This window comes from Pan paniscus, chromosome 5, assembly GCF_029289425.2.
Source record: "Pan paniscus chromosome 5, NHGRI_mPanPan1-v2.0_pri, whole genome shotgun sequence".
Classification (NCBI taxonomy): domain Eukaryota; kingdom Metazoa; phylum Chordata; class Mammalia; order Primates; family Hominidae; genus Pan; species Pan paniscus.
In genome coordinates, this window is record NC_073254.2 from 88996543 (window position 1) to 89017591 (window position 21049).

At 36.8% G+C, this 21049-nt stretch overlaps 1 protein-coding gene across 2 annotated transcripts in view; it reads left to right on the forward strand.

The window, feature by feature from the left end:
- Window positions 1-21049, forward strand: part of ADGRB3 (adhesion G protein-coupled receptor B3) — a 750487-nt gene that overhangs the window by 355712 nt on the left and 373726 nt on the right. For both annotated transcript variants that reach the window (XM_003809552.7, XM_057302535.2), the window contains exon 10: window positions 19681-19749. In XM_003809552.7, coding sequence (XP_003809600.3) covers window positions 19681-19749 — 69 coding nt within the window. The remainder of the gene's footprint in view (window positions 1-19680; window positions 19750-21049) is intronic.

Consider the following 21049-nt stretch of genomic DNA (forward strand, 5'->3'; position numbering starts at 1 on the left):
TGGTATCATGGATATTTTATTCCCACATTTAATATACCATCTTGACATAGGAGACTATTAAAAGTGCATTAAGCATAATGAAAACACATTAACTATAACATGCAAAAAAACATAGTTTAAAGTTTGTTTAGGGTTTTGCTATTAGTGGGGGAAAAACATATTTAATTTTATCAAACTATTCCCTGAAAATATAAGGCAAATAGAAAATTGTTCTAGCTAAGAAAATACGAAATTCAATAACTTCTCACAGCATATTTTTCTTGTTTTGGAAGACTTTTAGAACAACATCATTTATTTCCATAATAAAGTTTAAGTACTCACCCAATGTCAGTATTGCCTTTGCCATTAAAACAAAGCTTATTGAATGGCAAACAAAGCATATTTAATGCAACTACAGTTTGCATTTCAGATTAACTCTTTTTATGCTGTAGATTAAAAGGTACTTCTACAAAGACTGCTGAGTTCATTTCTGCATTTTCAGCATAATGTTCTTACTGCATCTCTGCATAAAGTTCATTAAAATAAAGATTTGGCAAAACTCCCAGATTAGGTATTGTGTTCCTTCAGCCTACTCTAAATTTGTAAGTTTATTGGTATTTCCCTTGGAAAATACAGGATTTTTTTGGTTTTGTTTTGTTTTGTTTTAATTAGCTATTGAAGGAAAGAGGAAAACAAGGCTTTTTAGAATCATGGAATCTTTCATAAATAATACTGACACCCTAATTTGTATAGAGGTACATATATTGCTAAAATCATATGCATATACTGCTGAAAGAAACTGCTATGAGAATTATTGGTGCTGAATTCTATATTAAATCACCACTGTCCGTATTTAAAGTTATAATTGTAAAAGTACATTGCCTGGAGTGGATGGAAGATTATTATCTTTTGAACATTTCAAAGATGCTTTTCTCTTACAAAGATGAAACACTTTTTTTTCCTGTTTTAAATGTTAATAAAGTAACCAAGTACTTTTCCCTGTAGTTCTGAAATGCTTCTATTAATATTTACATTAAAAATAGCATTTAAAGTCTTAGACACAAAATATAAGTTGTGATTTCAAAAAAATTCTCATAAACTCTGTTCACAGTTGAAACATTAGGTAAAGTACTCCATGAAATAATCTGTAACTCTCAAAAGTGTAGGGCTTCAAAATTCTTATGTGTGCAAGTTCAAGAAATTAATGTGACCAGTTTATATTTAGAATGTATTTTGACTGAGCTACTTACTTGTGTGCATAAATTCAATGAAAAATTCCATTAACCAGTTGCTTAGTCATGGACATTAGCTGGTTTGACTTAAATAGAGCAATTTGGCTAATTATCTTGTTTCATTTTAGTCTAGTCAGAAATAGGTTTCTCTCTTTCCATCCTACTTCATCAAAGGAAGTATACACAAAGTCCTAAGCACATTGGTGTCCTCGTCATTGCCTCACAAATGGCAGCTGCATTTTCCTATGTCATTAACTTTACTGTTGTCTTTTGGGGCATCTGGAATGCCCTCCTTATCTGAAATTCCTTCCTCTCCCATCTCTGCCTGTCATAATTCTAGCTCAACTCTGCTAAGTCTTTCTGAACTCCAGATGACCTTTTCTCTTATCTGAAATTTCAAAGAATTTTTATCTCTTGTATTCTACTTCCCACAATTTTATACAAAGAATTTGCAAATATTTACTGTCTTCTTTATTTCATTATAAACTCTGGTTTATAATCTTTATCAATATTCTTTGAACTTCACATTACTTTAGTTTTTGCCATGTCCAAGGGCTCTGGGGATTTCTAATTGGCTAGCAACTCAGGATTAATGTGGCATAAACTAATCTTAATTCCAAGTTTACTTGCATTTCTCCACTTTTTAAAAATAGAATTAGTAGTCCCTAGCTAGAATTGAAATGCCATCTTGACTTTTTCCTTTTCTCTTTTCTCTTGCGTCTGCCTACTTAATGCCTCTTTCATCCATTCTTTCCTCTCTCTTTCCATTACTGTCATCCAGGTCAGCCTCTAATTACCTCAGCCTACATGATTTCTGTGGCCTCTTCCTTTTGATCCTCCCTCGCCTGTTTACCTACATCCCTAGCAATGTTATATACTGTGGTACTATAATTTATCATTGAACAGCTCTGATTATGTCACTGTCTACTCAAAAACCTTTGGTAGAGCTTCAAGTCTCCCCGAATGACAACTTGAAGTCATTATACTGCCTCCTAGTACACTCCACATATGTAGGTTACCTACCTTTCCAGCCTCATGTGTGGATTACTCTTTCTCCTCACAGACCAGCCACTTGAGGTAAATGAACCACTTCCTGATTCCTGAAAGCACTGTATGTTCTTGGCTCTGGGTCTTTGCTTCCTCTGTGTTTTCAGACCGGCTTGGTCTATCTCAATCTGCTGTTGAAGTTCTCAGGTCTTATGGGCCTGCGAACTCCAAGAGCATTTCCGCTTCTGCATCTCATCATATCTTGTATTATCAGCACTAATTAGCAAATCTTCGGAAAAAAAGACATGTTTCTGATCCATCTTTGGACCCTAGCCAAGTGCCAGCCCACCTCCTGCAAATAAGATTTCACATAGAATCCTGTCTATAGAAGATGTTCAACAAATGTTTGTTGAATGTATTAACAACAAAAGTAGTGGTAATAATCACAGAGGTATCCGTGAACTTTTTTCATCCTTTTTCCAGTAGAAAATGATGAGAAAAGGTAAAAGAGAAATTAAGTAAAATTAAAGGGAATATATTCTTTTAAATGTAGTTATGTGCAAGGTATTTTATTAAAAATGGCTGGTAATGTTGTACTCAATTAAAAACTTGATTTGATATTTTGATTAAAGAGACATAGAATTGTCTACTATATACTAACTACTACAGACAGAATAGCTTATATTAGCAAGATCATAGGAAAAGTTTGGATATCTGGTTAGTAAATTATTGGAATGTACTCCAATAAACATACACAAGCACATACAAATATGTGCATATGCATATTTTTTTTCTATTGAAAATCAAATGAATTAAACCATGAAGACCTTGAAAACTTTTGAAGGCCTTTAATATGGCTGTGATGATATTGTGAATTAAGCCAGGTGCAGTGGCTCACGTCTGTAATCACAGCACTTTGGGAGGTCAAGGCAGGCTGATCCCTTGAGGTCAGGAGTTTGAGACTAGCCTGGACAACGTGGTGAAACCCTGTTGCTACTAAAAATACAAAAGAAAAAAAAAAAAGCAATTCATGGTAGTGCATGCCTGTAATTCTAGCTACTCGGGAGCCTGAGGTGGTATCTCTTGAACCCAGGAATCGGAGGTCTCAGTGAGCCGAGATCACACCACTGCACTCCGGCCTGGGTGACAGAGTGACACTCTGTCTTAAATAAATAAATAAATAAATAAAATTATGAATTAGGATCATAAGAATTGGCCTGATTCCTCCCAACACATGAGGTCCTTAAGTTAAAATGACTCCTGTTTTTAATTGTCATTATTATTTCTAAAAGGTAACTTATTTTTTGGCCTATGGAGGAAACTCGTTCATGAAAAATTTAATTCAGCAGGGTTTCTAAATACCACTAAGACCCTTTGTTCTTGTATTTGTATATAAAAACATTGATTTTTTATGTTATCTATCTCTGTTCAGTAATAGTAATTCAGAATGTGAGAGATTTATGTAAGTATTTTAACTAACAAATCCATAGAATTGTATGAACCCTTAAAATTTCAAATTGTATGTTATTATTGTTGTCATCTCCTAAATCAATTCACAACAAACCTATTTTTAAACGTTAGTACAGTATTCTTCTTTCATTGCTTTAACATGTAGCTTGACAACTTCATAAATCAGAATATTGTATTCACCTTAAGAAATTAATAAAATTGTGAAGTTAATCTTTCCCCAGATTATTCACCTTACTGAGGGACAGCATTAAAATCACATGCGCCACTGCAGTTTAAGTTCTTGGAGTTAATGTCCTCTTTTACTAAGAGCAATAATTTGCTGCCATTGACAATGGAGAAAAGAAGAAGCAATATCTGTAACCCCTACATTTTTCTTAAACCAAAAAAGTGTATAGCTTTTCCTTATTCCATCCTGATTATCCAGTGAAGATAATTAGAACTTATCAAAGTAAAAGAGTATCACTTCTATTTATTTAAAAAAGATATGCATGGCTGAATCCCAAAAGTATCACATTACTAAATCAACACCAAATTCCATTAAAATGGGCACAGTTACTTCAGTAAGGAACATGGGCTAACTACCAGCAAAGCTGTTTCCCTTCATTCATTACTCTGTCTGTGTGTAGCCACTTAACTCTTTGGCAACTGTTGCATACTATGATTAAGTCCATATCAAAGCCTATATATGATACCCATTGATTATTTTTGATGCCAAAACTGAAATAGATCAGTAAAAAGAGAAAAAACAAAGGAAATAATTTATGACATTATCACCATTTTCAACTAGCCACTCACTAGATCTCTAAGAGGAGAAGTGAATGCAACATATGCAGCTGTACCCTGAAGAGGTGGTGCAGAGGCTTTGTCTGGTCAGCTGTCGGGTCATAAGATGAAGTTCCCTCTAAGATCCTGTTCTTTCCTGAAAGTACCCATCTTTGGATATGACTATAAAACTATATTTTATCCTGGTTTAGACAATATTACCTATAATATACACCTTTATTTGTGCCCTGTATGTAAGAAAAGCTGCTGTGTGTATACCTGTGACAATACTAAGCTGTCTTTCATTTTAAGTCCCAAACTTGATTTATGAGATGTTAAAATTGTAAAAACCTCATACAATAAAAATGTGCCTATATGTTTTGGAATGATAAGCCACAGTAATAATTTTATTTTGGAAAACTAGTAGAACATATTTCAAAAACTTTTCCCTTCAAGCATATTCTTTTCCAAACCTTTGGACTGTCATAACTCCAAGACTATTCATTAAAGCCATGTGGTATAGCTTTCCCTTTTTTTCTTTTTTTTTTTTTGAGATGGAGTCTCGCACTGTCGCCCAGGCTGGAGAGCAGTGGCGAGATCTTCGCTCACTGCAAGCTCCGCCTCCCGGGTTCACGCCATTCTCCTGCCTCAGCCTCCCGAGTAGCTGGGGCTACAGGCGCCCGCCACCACGCCCCGCTAATTTTTTGTATTTTTAGTAGAGACGGGGTTTCACCGTGTTAGCCAGGATGGTCTCCATCTCCTGACCTCATGATTTGCCCGCCTCAGCCTCCCAAAGTGCTGGGATTACAGGCGTGAGCCACTGCGCCCAGCCAGATTTCCCTTTTCTCATCTAACTTATGTTTCTTTAAGATCCAGCTTAAAGATAGCTTTTGTTGTTGTTGTTCTCAGAAGTCTTCTCACCAAATCCCAGGCAGATTAGATTTTTTTCTACTTCTGTGGGCTTTTGAAATCTTGTAAACATCCGTACTACAGAACTTTCACACACAACATCATAATTATTGTTGCTAGGTCTGCCTTCAGCAATATTTTTTAAGCTCTTTGAGAGATTATTTTGTCCCTAGGGCTTAGCCTGGTACTTGAAGCATGTAGACACTCAAATATTTGTTGATATAATTAATGAATAACTAAGGGTAATATAATAATGTTTGAGGAACTTACATTGTTTCACAAAATATTAGAAAACTGCTCTGAATATCTAATTCAGAGGAAAAAAGAAAAAAAACTTGTTCATTTACTTTTTTTTTCACCACTGAAATAATTCATTCTGAATCTTATTCTATCAGTAGAGGATTGAGTTGGCACTGCTTGCTCCAGAAACTTTAAGACTTAATAAAATTTAATCAGACATATTTAAAATCAAATTTCAGCCTGTCCAACTATCTTAGTATCTTCAGGCACGTTACTTAATCTTTGTCTACCTTATTTCTTAGTTTCTGTAAAAAAAGAAATAAAGAAGAGATAATAGTCAATTCATTATTTGTGATAGGTGTAGTCTATAACATTACAGCAGACACTGAATTAACAAATACTGAACCATTGCTCCAAAGGGAAATACAGGATTAGGTCCCTTTGAGAATCTGGTCACAACATTTTCATCAACCAATCAAAATGACTTTGTTTTATGTGTGTTTCAGTTAAAATACACCTTATTTAATGTATGTTGTTGATGCACTAACATTGAACTCATAGCCGACAGCACTTTATCTCATGCCTAAACAAGGTTTATCTAACATACTTATTTTCTATGTAAGGTATAGGATAACTTTGTTGTACTTAAGATCACTAGATACTACTTCAGCACCATTCTGGGCTCATTTTAAGCAGTGAAATCAACAAAACAAAAAGCCCCAAAAGTATGAAACATGTGGCAATAAAAAGATCTGAAATGGATACTTGGTTATAATATAAGGGTTAAAACAAAAAGGCAGAGCATCATGTTAGACCTCAGCTAGAAAAGTGCACATTGGCCAACTCAAAATTTTTACCACTTCGTGCATGTCCACAGTTGGCTATGATGGTGCTGTGCATTTTAGTTTCAATATTACAAATAAATTTTAACACATAGGTGAATTCAGAAATATAAAATCTGTGAATCATGAAGATTAACTGTTATCCATTTTTCAGGGATATGGTGAGGCTCAGAAATATATAACAGTCCATACATAATATTTATTTATTACTTGGCACATAGTAAGTACCACATAATACCATTATTGCTAGTATTTTAATTACCAACATAGAAGAAAAACATGAGCCTTGGCCTCAAGCTGCTTATGATATCATTGAAGAAAAAAAATAACTTGAATGAGGCTATACTGGAGTGATATAAGTATAGCATGTTCCACTTCTATGAATTTTCGAAAGAGGTCTGAACAACAGCAGTAAGTAAAGATGTCATGGTAGAATTAGAACTTAAGATAGAATCTGGAGAAGCAAGTTAGGTACAGAAATACTCAATAATTAAACTATGCAGTCAAAAGTATAGAAATAGTGTAAGAATGGCATGTCCATTAGAAAAACCTTCCTGTCTTTATGATTTGCATTTTCCACCATTCATCCTACTTTGGAAAATATTTTGGAAAATAGGGTGCATGGTGGAAAATGCAGATCATAAAGGCAGGAAAGTTGAGGCCACATAAAAGAGTTTGAACTTGATTCGCTATAAACAGATTTACTAAATATAAAGATTATTTTTAGAAAGATGGTCTGAAAAGGTGAATAACATGGATTGGTGAGTAGAGAAAGAGTAGGGAAGGAGGGGGAATAAGCCCATGGAGGTGCTATGGCAGTGACCTAGATATGAGAAAAGAAGAGACCATGTCTTAGTGACAGTGGGTCAGAAAAGAGGAAAGAAACATCTTCATGGAAGGAAAGAAAGGCCCTTGAAACAGTTTAGATTTGGGGGACAAAGAAAGAAAATATTGGAAAAAATACACACGTAGAAATGTCCACAGGTCCTCACAGTGTACTGTGTTCCTGAAACTCATCTGAATACAAGGACCAGTCTCTACCCAGGCATGTTCCTACTCATTGATCACACTTCTGTGGACCTAACAGAAGATCAGTGTTTTCCCAATGTTTTTGACTGTGACTTGCTGTAAAACACACAGTTACATTAACATGCAGTTGAAAACTAGAGTTTTCCAAAATAATATTTACCTCACTCTGTGTAATAATACGCTCTGGTATTCTCAATTATTTTCTATTTCATTAAGAAAAATTAATCATGACCTTGAAACAGGTCATTACTCAACATTGGAAAACTACTTGTTTATCTGATACATCCGCTAGGTTTAAGAAATTTGTTTCTCAATAGCTGAGATTAAATAGGAAGCTCTAACCTTAGTTTTCTGATTTCTTTTTTAAGTTCAGACTATATTCTAAACGAATGATCAGAGGTAGGTGATCAAGGAATTAAATTGAAAGCAGAAGTAGTAATTTCAACAAAACCAAACATCTTTTATCTTTTTTTTCTTTCTTTTTGATGGAGTTTTGCTCTGTCGCCAGGCTGGAGTACAGTGGCATGATCTCGGCTCACTGCAACCTCCGCCTCCCTGGTTCTAGCAATTCTCCTGCCTTAGCCTTTTGAATAGCTGGGACTACAGGTGCATACCGCCACGCCTGGCTAATTTCTGTATTTTTAATAGACACGGGATTTCGCCATGTTGGCCACGATGGTCTTGATCTCCTGACCTCATGATCCACCCACCTTGGCCTCCCAAAGTGCTGGGATTATAGGCATGAACCACTGCGCCCAGCCAAATCTTTTATCTTAAAACACTTGATGAGCAAGCCGATATGTTGCACCATGGATTACTCCCATGCTGATTATCAATAGATTAAGTCACTTGGTGAAGACCTTGGAGTATGGTTTCTCCATTGGTTTTAATGCCAGACACTATTGGCTTTTTTATATTAAAAATTGGGTTGATAAATTTGGAAGCAACTATTAATATGATAATATAATACCCTCATATAATGATAGGCCTCATCTGTAGAGGCAGTATAATTTTGTTGACTAAATAAGATCTGGGAAGGCTTTTCTGGGTTGGAATTACAGTACAACTCTAGCCTTCAAAACACAACCTGATACCTTGAGATCCTCTGCTCAAGAGGTATTGTGTAACCAGAAAGGCTAATAATTTTCTCAAACATGAGTAAGGGAGATAGGGAATGGAAGCAGGGGAGTAGGGTGTGATGACTAAGAGTACTTGCTCTGACCTTCAAGATGTGGCTTTAACACTTGTTAGCTCTGTGATGCAAGACAAGTTATTCAACCACTCTATGCCTCAATTTTCTATTCAACAATATGGGATAATAGTACTTACCTTATAGGATTCATGTGAGGGTTAAACTTTCTATGTCAAGTACTTACTCAGTACCTGACACCTGGTAGGTCTCAAGAAATGTGGCTATTATTATCATCCAACAAGACAAAAAGGGAACAAAAATTTACAGTCCTTAGAGCACAGGTAGCTACTGCCAATGCAGATATGTAATTGGTATCTCTCCTGCCAAGAAAGAAAGGTTGAATGTTTCTCATGGAACCACCTAAGGGAGTGTGGGCACTGCTTTTTTTTTTTTTTTTCACTTATTATGGAAGAAAAGGGCAGGGAATGTATCAGGGAAAATGGAAACAAAAGAAAGCAGCACTCATCTTTAAGGTCAGCACTGAAGGGCCATTTTGTAGTTAGAGAGCAAGGGGATAAGAAAAATTGCTTCAATCAATAGCCAGGACGCCTGGCTCAGTAGAAAATAAGCCAGGTACAGGACAGTAGCTCCCAGCCAACAATCACTCCAAGTCATCTAAATGGCTGCTGTTTTCAATGCTTAACAGCCTGAGAAGATTTCCTATTGTTTCTCTGTGGTATAGAAAGCCTAACATAACTAGCATCACTTCCTAGATAATATTTAAACCCCGCCCTTATTGTAAACATGACAATAAGAAATTTAATGGCAAATAACTTTCTTAAGTGGGTGAAATATGAAGCAATAGATCTTGCTTCACAACCCAACATGGTTAAATCCTACCGTGAACAAATCTAGAAGATAACTGGTAACTGAGGGGAACTAACAAGCTCCATAGAAGAGCCCGGAGTATGCAACACAACCACGTAGGAAGAGGAAGAGAGGTAAAGTAGTTTTAAGAATGTATGAAGTGCAATGTATCAGCTGGTAAATGCCATGTGCAGTAAATAAATTAGTTTGGTCGAGTTTTTAAAAAATACAATAAAACATGAGACTGCTAGTTTTACCTTTTCCGAAGCTCCTATTATTTTCTTCAGAGTCAAGAAAATATTGAGATTTGCATTAGTAAAAGTTACAGATGGTTTTATGTTGTGATTCCATTTATTATCAAATATTCTACTGTTTTAAAAAGTTTTTATTGAAGAATGTTTTGGTTTATTAGGGCTACCATAACAAATACCACAAACTGAGTGACTTAAACAACAAACATTTATTTTCTCACAGTTCTGGAGGCTAGATCTCCAAGATTGAGGTCTCGGCAGGTTTGGTTTCTCATGAGGCCTCTCTCTTTGGCTTGTAGATGGCTGCCTTCTCTCTCTGTCTTTTACACATGGTCTTTTTCTCTACACACTTGCATCCCTGGTGTCTCTCTGTGTGTTCTAATATCCTCTTCTTTTTTTTTTCTTCATCTTTTATTATACTGTAAGTTCTAGGGTACATGTGCACAATGTGCAGATTCGTTGCATATGTATACATGTGCCATGTTGGTGTGCTGCACCCATTAACTAGTCATTTACATTAGGTGTTTCTCCTAATGCTATCCCTCCCCCCTCCCCCGACCCCATGACAGGCCCTGGTGTGTGATGTTCCCCACCCTGTGTCCAAGTGTTCTCATTGTTCAGTTCCCACCTATGAGTGAGAACATGCAGTGTTAAGGACACCAGTCAGATTAGATTAGGGCCCACCCTGATTCACTCTTTCTAACTTAATTTCCTTTTTAACAGCCCTATGTCCAAAGACAATCACATCTGAGCTACTGGGTACTAGGACTTTAACATAACGATTTTGGGGTTGGGGAGTGCTGAGATATAGTGAGCCTATAACAAGGAATCTTGAAGGACTATGAGAATTTTCTTTTATTGAAGGGGTCTGTGTCAGTCATCTTTCTTCAGGACTGGACCTGCTGTGACTACTGCCTGTAGTCTTGTAAGGGTCTAAACTTGTGATGTGTGCAGGCTTCTCTCACATGGTGGCCCTTAAGTGTATCAGCCAGGCCTACCAAACTTGAGGGATCACTCATTACCTTATTCCTCACTTAAGAAGCATCTCCTGTCTGAATATGATGATGATTTTGTCACACTGAGTTATGATATTTTTATAACATTGGGTGTTCTACCAGGCTGTCTCTGGGGAAAAAATCGTATTTAATGGTGTTAGTATCATTAACTATTTTTACCTTTCATTTTTAAAAGAGGACTGTAGGCAATACTGAGCTCATGCCCCAAAGCACTAAAGATTGGATGACTTATTCTTTCCACTTAGCTTCATCCCATCTAGTATACCTCACAGCAGAATTACTCTGTTGCCTCTTGTTGGAGTCCTTGATCCTAAAGGTAACTCAGAGGTACTGAGAGCATTGTATAAAAAATTCCCCATTTGAGCTATTCTGAGACTCCACAGGTTAAACTCTCTTACATCATGGCAAAGCAATGAGATTAGTGTGAAAGACAATGATTCCTGGAACGATGTTCTTATGCAGTTTTCACAATGAGTCAGAGCTATAAGAAGTCTTTTTTAAAATGTGTTCTTAAAGACTTTTTTCACATGGTCTTTTGTGACCACGTGACTATTACAGGCGTACGCCACCATTCCTGGCTGACCTAGTGACTATTAGGAGATATTAGTTTCAATTATCTGTTCTCACATTCCTTTTGGTCTGGCAGGTTGCAGTGGGAAAGCAAGGACAGACCAGCCCTGCCATCAGAAGCCCTCTGAATACCACTGTCAGGTCAGGTCATCTGGCCTACTGCAGACCCCACTATTGACCTTGATATCCTTGTCCTTCAGATGTCACCCTATCTTTTGTCTTCCAGTTTTCCAGTGGCTCAGATTTTTGACTCTAGATCATATTCTTCTTATGCCTTGGTTTCTGAAACCTGCTAGATGGCATCCTGTATTATAATATTCTGCCTTTCTGAATCCTTGTTAGTTTTCAGTTGCCAGTGCTCAATTGATGTGCTGCTTGGATAAACATTCTGGATAAAAGGTCTCAACCATGGTATTGGGCCTCTTGGTCTTGCTTGATTAGGAGTTATTTTGCCTATTCACCTATTACCAAAAAAGTACCTAGAGCACTCTTTAGAGATTACTTACTACTTTTTTTTAAGAGCAAACTCAAGATGATTTCCATAATAATGTTGTGCTTACTTAATTTCATTTCAGTATACTTTCTTGACTAGAATAGGATACTATGAGGTAGAGTTGAAGCCATACACAGGGAATCTGTGATCCCTACTTTAATCTATAATATGGATGTATTCATGGTTTTATGTATCATGCATGCAAATGTTATCAGCCAAGTGCATCAGGGGAAAAAAAAAACGAGATCTACTATTAGGTTGATGCAAAAGTAATTGCAGTTTTTAATGGAAAAAAAACCCGCATTTACTTTTGCACCAACCTATACGCTGTATTTTGAACACTCTTTGGATTTTTACCTAGTTAAAAGAATGGTCTGTCTCCTCTGGATTAATCTCAGCAGTGGAGAGTCTTTTTTTTTTTCTTTTTTTTTTAAGATGGAGTCTCGCTCTGTCACCCAGGCTGGAGTGCAGTGGCATGATCTTGGCTCACTGCAACCTCTGCTTCCCGAGTTCACGCAATTCTCCTGCCTTAGCCTCCTAAGTAGCTGGGATTATAGGTGTGCACCACCATGCCTAGCTAATTTTTTTTTATTTTTAGTAGAGACAGAGTTTCACCATGTTGGCCAGGCTGGTCTTGAATTCCTGACCTCAGGTGATCCACCCACCTAGGCCTTCCAAAGTGCTGGGATTTAAAATTTATATTATTCTGTTACCTGTCTTTCCTGCTTTCTTTCTTACTTCGTCATCTTTTTTTATTTATTTCTCTTCTTATGAATTTACCTTCAATGTTTTAACCATGACTTCATCCCACTCAGCTCTAGTCATGATAATCTTAAATTTTTTTTTGTCTGAAAAGCCTCCAGTTTAATTATTCACAAATTTTTACCTCTTGAGCTATAGGCTTGTAGTTAAACCTGCCCACTGGGTCTCTTTTCTTAGCTATGTTGTTGATCCCTCGTATTCAACTTGAACAAAACAAAGTTCACTTTCTTTTCTCAACACTGCTGCTTCTTATGTGGTAGCATGGCTAACTCATCATTCTCAGCTACCTGGGCTAAGAACGAAAGGCTGACTTTTGATTCTGTGCTTCTCCTCCCATGCAATCTGTCATCATGTCGTTTCTCTAAACCAAGCTGCCATCATCTTTGGCCTCAATAATTAAGACAAACTGAATTCTAACCTTCCTGTTTTTACTCTTACTCTCCTATACTTTGTTTTCCACTCAGTGGCCAAAACTAGACTTTGATTTTTAATACAACTCATGTAATGGAACCACTGTGGGATCAAAGCCTCACTTTACCTGACCCCTGTGTATCATTTTCACCCTCTATTAATATTTTCATCCCTTCACCTCACCCAGCCCCCTCTTCAACTCTAGTTACGTTATCTTTCTTTCTGTTTCTCAAACTTGTTCAGACTGTCATTTACCCAGGGAATTTGAACATTCTCTTCCCTTTTTTTCTGGAACTCTCTTCCTCAGGTCTTTGTGTGGCTGTCTCTTTATTATTCTGGTCTCAGTTCAAATGTGACCTTCTTAGAAAGTTCTTTCCTGATGACTATCTAATCTAAAGTAATCTCTCCCTCTCTCTCTCTCTCTCACACACACACACACACACCCTGCTGACCTATTCAGTCTATTCCTATAACCTATTTTGTTTTCGTGTCACTGTCTCAGTCCATTTGTGATGCTATAACAAAATACCTGAGACTGGTTAATTGGTAACGAATAAAAATATATTTCCCACAGTTCTGGAGGCTGGAAAGTCCAACATCAAGGCACTGGTGGCAGGTTCAGTTGTCTAGTGATAGCTGCTCTCTGCTTTCAAGCTGGTCCCTTGTTGCTGCAACCTCTAAGAGGTGAGGAACCCTGCGTCCTAACATAGTGGAAAACAGAAGGGTATGTTAGCCAAACACCGCAGGAAGCTTCTTTTATAAGGGCAGTAATTCCATTTGCAAGAGAGGAGCCCTCATGGCATAATTACATTTTAAAGGCCCCAACTCTTAATAACATTACATTGGCAACAGCTGAATTTTGGAGGCATCATATTCAAACTGCTGCAATCACTGTCTGAAATCATCCTTTTAAATGTATTTGCTTACTTTTTCTTCTCTTTACCCACTAGAGCATAAATTCAACGAGGGAAGTAACCCTCATATGTCTTGTTCACTATCATATTCACAGCACTTAGAACAGAACAGCCAAATATAGAGAAGGCATTCAATAGCTACTACTTGAATAAAGAAATACATTTCTGCTTAAGTATTTAGTATACCTTTCCTCGTTTTTTCATTTGCACATCCACTGTTCTCCTTTAGGCCTTAATAATCACTATTTTGGACTATTGATAATGATTTCTAGTGATGCCCTTTCTTCATTCTTTTTTCTTGCCAAAGCTCCCTGACTTTACTGTCTGGCTGATATTTTTATAACTTTCTTTATACCATTCCTTTGCTGAACAAAGCAGCACTTGTACTACCAAATGCATCTTGCCAGGAGCAGGGTAAGGGTAGTGATGCATAGGGAGGGTTCCTTGTGTTTGGCATAGGATGAACTGGGTTTATGAAGTTCGTGGGTTTATGGAAGAAGAGGCCCATTCCTTGCTTGTTGCTGCATGTGAGTTTAAGGACCAGGGTTGAATATCCACAGCTGCTTCCATAGTCCTACGACTTCTCAAAAGTATGTATTTGTGCTCAAGGATGATGTTGAGTCTTCAAATGCTGTTGAAAATAAGAAGAGTTCGATCCCATATTTACTCAAGATAACTAGTTTTCTTATCTGTAAAAATAAGTGTCATCTCTTATTCCCTGGACATAAGGAGAGCCCTGGTAACATTAAAAGCATCACTGGAAGAGGAGGGTGTTGAATCAAAAAAGAGGCAGCAAATTAGATATAAACTATTTATTGTTTTCTATTAAAAAAAATCCATGAATGCTTAGCCCATTTCCTTACACACAGTGGGCATGTAATTCATCAGTTTTACATAGTTGAGTATTTACATGCTGCTGTGCCTGATGTTGTGCACTGGGGGCACAAGAGTGAACAAAATAGAAATAACTTGATTATAAACTAGTAGAGGAAAAAGCCCTAAACCAATCATCATACAAATAAACCATAACCTTAAAATCCTATATACTTCCAAAAAAGGTCACACAGTACCACGAGAAAAAGAAAATATCAGACTGTATAACTGGGGAGGGGGGAGTGATGATCTCATAAGGCCTTTTGAGGAAATTGCATGTAAATCTGGACATAAAGGATAATAAAAGGTTATCTGAGTATAGAACAGAAAGAATAGCAGTCCAAGAAAGCAAACAGCATGTAAACAGTTCTACAGGCAGGGCAGAAAAGAGTGTGGGATGCATGAAGAAGTCTAATGAACTTGGAGTACAAATAGAGTATGGGGCAGGATAGCATAAGATAAAGTTGGAGAGACAGGAAGTGGCTGGATCACACATGGCTTTGCAGCCATCAACTAGTTGATCTCTAGGTTGGGGATCAATGATCTATCCTATGTTATGCATCCTTATCCTAATGGCTTATCCCTGCTTCCTTGTTTGTTAAGCCTTTCTGTAGTTCACCCTATATTTCTAGTCAGAGTCACTGTAATTCTTTCAAACCTTCAGATCTACCTTACTAAATCTGACTCTTAGGGCTTGTCTTAGTCCCTTGATGTCCAACCACTTTGCTACTGGTTAAGATGGAGGAGAGCACATTTCCTGTGGCTGAAATTGCTAGCCTAATCTACAACTCTATTTCCATGGAAATAGGAATTCAGCAAAAGCAAAATGCTAAGACATATTTTAGTATATTTATAAAAAATTGTATATAATCCATGAGAAATCTGCCAAGTGGATGCCAGTCAGAAGTAAAAACAGAATTTTTTATTGCTTTCCATAAAATAAAGTGTCCTTTTTGTCTCATATAGCCAAATCTAGGACCTCTACTTTGAATGCCACAGAAGGATTTATGCTTATTTTTATAGCATACATTTATTGCCCTGATTTTTGTAATACTTCCGGCAAAGAAAGAATGATCATGCCTCTTTGACCTTTGTGTACCACAACCATTCACCATAATGCCTCTCACATAGTAGGTATCTAATACTAACTACCCTGAAACCCTCTCCCACCAGAGCACATTCTTAGAAAGAAGAGACTTCTGCTGAACAAATTATGTTCCCCAGAGTTAGTAGTGAATCAGTTCTATTCTGTACATATTGCTGAGAGAGGAAGAGACATTAAAGAGGATAGAGGAGAATGCTACTGGTTGTGAAAGGCTGTATCAGAATTATAGGTGCATATTTGCCATAATGCGGCAATGAATACAAATCATGCAGCCAGTCATAAAAAAATATGTAACATAAAGGGAATAAAATCATAAAGTTGCCATATATCAAGCACTTGCCATGCATCAGATACTGTGTTAAGAATTAACTCCAAGCTTCACGATAGCTCTGCTAGGTAGCTATTATTACTCTTGTATTACAGATTCAAGATATAAAGCATAGGTGGGCAACATCTGCCCATAACCATACAGTTAATAATTGATGGGGAAAATGTTAAACTGGGTCTGCCTCGTTCAAACTCCAAACAGTTCAGATTCTGCCAAGGACACTCAGTTTTTCAAATCAGTCTAGGTCATGGAGATCAGGCCTGACTAAAAAAAAAAAAATCAAAAAACAAAAAAAGCAAAAAAATGAGACAAAAACTTACTGTAAGGTGTTGACCTTTTTATTTTAGGGATTGACATAAGTGACCTAATCCATAAATCATCAAAAGAGAACTATTATCACCATTAATGGAGTTTTAAAAGAACACTGGCAAGTAGTGGCTCCGCTACCACAGAAGCAGCTTCATACTTTGAAAAATTCAATCATGCGGCCTGAAATGTCATGAGTCTCCTCTTCAAAGTGCTGTTCTGTTAGGTTTGGTTCTATTTATCAGTCTGATAGTTTAGTAAATGTCAAAGTGAATATATATTCAGTATGTATTAGTATGTGTATATATACATATATATAGTGTGTGTGTGTGTGTGTGTGTATATATATATATATATATTCTATATGTATGAGACAAGTTAGAGCAAGGCCAGCTGAAAGAAATGGTGCTAAATCTTTTTAGGAAAGCTGAGGTGCAAAATGTGGTACATGTACACTATGGAATATTACACAGCCATTAAAAAGAATGAAATCATGCCCTGTGCAGCAACATGGATGCAGCTGGAGGCCATTATCCTAAGCAAATTAATGCAGGAACAGAAAACCAAATACTGCATGTTCTCACTTATAAGTGGAAGCTAAATATTGGGTACTCATGCACATAAAAATGGCAAAAATAGACACTGAGGACTGATAGAGTGGGGAGGGAGGGAAGGAGAGGGGAAGGGGCTACAAACCTAACCACTGGGTACTGTGCTTAGTACCTAGGTGATGGAATCATTCATACTCCAAACCTCAGCATCACACAATAAACCCAGGTAACACACCTGCACATGTATCCCCTGAATCTAAAATTAAAGTTGGAAAAATAAAAAAGAAAGAGAAGCTGAGATGTACTGACTTTGCAACTTAAATTTTGTTTTAAATTTAGGACTTTATTAAATATCTGCTATGAGCAAGTCATTATATACACTGAGGATACACTGATGAACAAGAAAGACTTAGTCTCACCATAAATGCTGCCCCACTGCTTGAGACATTCAGACTTAGCTCACTGTGCCCCTACATGGATTTCATTAGTCAGGGCGCTACTACTGATTATTCCAAAGTCTAATCAATAGTGAGAACAAATAACTTTATTCTGTACTGCCTTCCCACTCCGATTTAGTAAAGCCACATTTGTTAGCCTTGAAGAAGAGTACAGAATGCTTGAAGAATAGTACAAAATGCTATGTTTGGTTGGCCCAACATGTATTTTAATAATTTGTGTTTTTTATGTGTGCCCTTTGGTGATTTAAAAAAAAGAACTGAACTCTGAGTTTATTGTCTTCATCAAGGAATTTTGTGTATGCAGTGGCCTTCATGTACAGCAAGAAGTCACCGACCCACTGTCAGCAAAACATGCTTTGTGAAATGTTTTTTTTTTTTTTTTTTTTTCAGAAATGGAGATGCAGTTGCACAAATTGCTTCCTGTTCTCTTGGTGTCTCTTGTTAGCAGCAGCATGCATTTTGTATGAAAGCTGGCAGGGGTTAGAATGCAGACCGAGGTCATGGACCTCAGCACAGCTAACTGGCATGTACAGGGATAAAACCTGCAACTTTTGCCTCATTAGCACCATGTCCCCTACTGAGTTAACCAGCCATAGGCAATTGGAGAACTCTGAAGGTTAATTCTTTCTGACCATAGGTAGAGTTAGAGCTCAATGGACTAAGCCCTTCAAATGTTAACACTTCAAGCGGGAAATTCTAAGTGGAAAAAAATGGCTGGTAGTACAAAAAGGCTGAAAGAATTGAAAAACGGGTCTAAAACAGACTTGCAGGTTTTTTAAGAGTTGCATAAAATATTCTGTAACTTTTATAGAGGTTATGACTCAAACCGTGTTTCAACCATGTGATTGCCAGGTACTATTAAAACAAATAGCACAAATAGGGCAATTAAATATAGACACTAACAGCTTCAAACCACAAGAGAAGAGGAAATTAAGCAGCTTTGTTTTTCATTTAATAGCACCCAGGTGAGTTTCTTTGAAATTAGTGCAAATGCCTGTTTTGAGAAGCTGTGTAGGGAGGAAGACTGATGAGACTAACAGGTTATGATTATTTCTGCCCTCAAGGGAGTCCTGGTCCAAGTTAATGTGTCAGTATGAAGTAGTGCTACTGCTAACTTACACACAGACAGTCAGAAGAGATGGGTTCTGATAACACAGCCAACCCACCACTGCCTATGCAACTTAAGATAAACGTCATGCCTTCCCTTTACACTTCTCAGGTCTCCTGTGACCCCCAAGTCACAGCTCGCCTTCAAAGGCACGCTGGTTGTTCTCTCCTGGTTCCTGTGTCTTGATGGCACAGTGTAGTGTGAAGGGAAAGAAAAGTCTCTCTCTGGTAAAAATCCTTCATGTGTGAAATGAGCACTTGCAAAATAGAACTGAACAGAGCCCTGCTCTCTGTCAGTGTGTCCACTGTGAATGGAATATGAACATCAAAATGACCTTCCTGCATGAAAGAAAAACCAGAAACCAATGGGTACTGCTAGGCGAAGATAAAGCCAATAGGTCTTTAACAGTTAGAGACAAGAATGATGGCAAGGATGTTATATGTCTATTCATTCTCCCATGTTGGCTTGCTGGCAAAAGGCAGAGGAGTAAAGAGTAATAATTTGAAAACCTGCTCTTAGCATGTGTGATATGTCAGGAACTTAGAAACTTTTATTTAATATTTGCAATTGGTAGTTGTAAAAGTATAATGGCCAGGAAGGGCAGAGTCAAGATTTCAACTGAGGGAGCCTGTCTTGCCTCCACTTTGCCTATAGTCTTACTAGGGGTGTTCTTTGAAACAACATTGCAATAACAACCACGACTCACAATTTAACAGGACAACTTGTAATGAAACAAATACAGATGACTTTCGTTACAGACGGGATCAAAGTTACTTGTATGGAATAATTACACAATGACATTACAGAGTGGAATATAGATACTATAATGGAACAAATAATTTTGAGTGAAAGTGTTTTCCCTATTCTGACCTCCTCTCAGAGTACAAAAATGAAGGTATATGAAAATCCTAGAATTACGGTGCTGTAAAAGGATCCTCAGTGATCTTCTAGAATACTACGTTAGGGTCATAAAGCAATATTGCACAGTGCTTATACCTTTACCACGTAGTCAACCCAAATGGGTGTTATTAAAAAGTATAATTCTCTCATGTAATATTAAATCTTTTATCTAATTTAATTTACAGAACTTCTTTCAAATAGTTAGCAACCTTCTAGATGAAGAAAACAAGGAAAAATGGGAAGATGCACAACAGGTAAGGTTAGGGTTATTTCAGAACTTGAAGTTGGCAAAACAAAGTGTAAAAAATATGTGACTAATGGCTTGCTATTTCAGGAAAACAAGATATTTTTAAGTCAGTCTAGGTTATATCCTAGTAATTTTTGAGGAAACAAATGATCGTTACCATACCAGTCTGGAAGGAATATTTATACATGTGAAAAAAAGCTGAGCAAGTTTAAGCAACTTAAAACCTTAAGGATTTAATGTGTAATAATTATATACCTAACCAGTAAGTTCCTTTTTTTGTCTGTAGACCATGGGAAAAACAGCACATCTAAAAGTACATATTTCATATGAAAGTATGGAGCTTTGACTAGTAAAACCATTTGCATTTACTAGAATGCTACATATAATATGGATCACAGAGACAGTGATTTTGATTCAAAGCCAAGAATTGTAAAAATCAGGCCTCACCAAAAATTATGTTATGATTTTTTAAAATCTTTTTGTTACGCTTTATCAGTGTAGCAAGTAGCCTTGTTGGTTTAGGTATTGTTTATAAATGCTTTGCATAACCATTTGTGGTATCCTAACTGATAGACAGTGACTAATTTGTTTTCCTCTGAATTACAGGAAAAGTGGGTTAGAAGTCTAGAAAGAGAGAAAAATTATGGTTTAAAAAATTCAATGTAAATTTAGTTTAACTGGATGTCAAACTTCTTTAGGTTTCCTATTTGACTCTTGTTAAAAATAAGACAATCTTGAAAAAAAAAAGAATGAACATTTACTGAGGTTCGGGTTTTCCCTTTATAATCATATTCTGGGTCTTCAGGAGTAAAGCATGCCTTTTATCCTATTGTGACAGGAGCTCTAAAAATAGTCCAGTGTGGGGCTGCCTCACTATTCGGTATAAATTTCATGCATCTGGACATAGCCAGAAAAAAAAGAAACCCTTATTTTAATACTTTAAATCTATTTTTTTCTACCAATTCGAGTTACATATTTGTCCTTGGCTTTCTTCTAGAGGACAGCCTCATTCACTCACTGTAAGAAGATGGTGTCTTTCCTTAGAATACAGCTGCAGAGGCTAAGTACATCTTTCTAGAATGCTAGAGACTATTAATTATGGATATATTAAGAAGAAATATGTAATATCCTATCTAAAACAAGACTGCAATTTATCAGATGCTGTTGTTTACCGTGAGGTCCCAACTTTAATAAATAATGAATGGTGGCAGAACTTCTTGTCAATGAAAAATCCTGAATTCATAATCCATCTATTTCCTTGAGATTTTGAGTTAGCTATATTCTTATATTTAAAATATTTTTTTCCA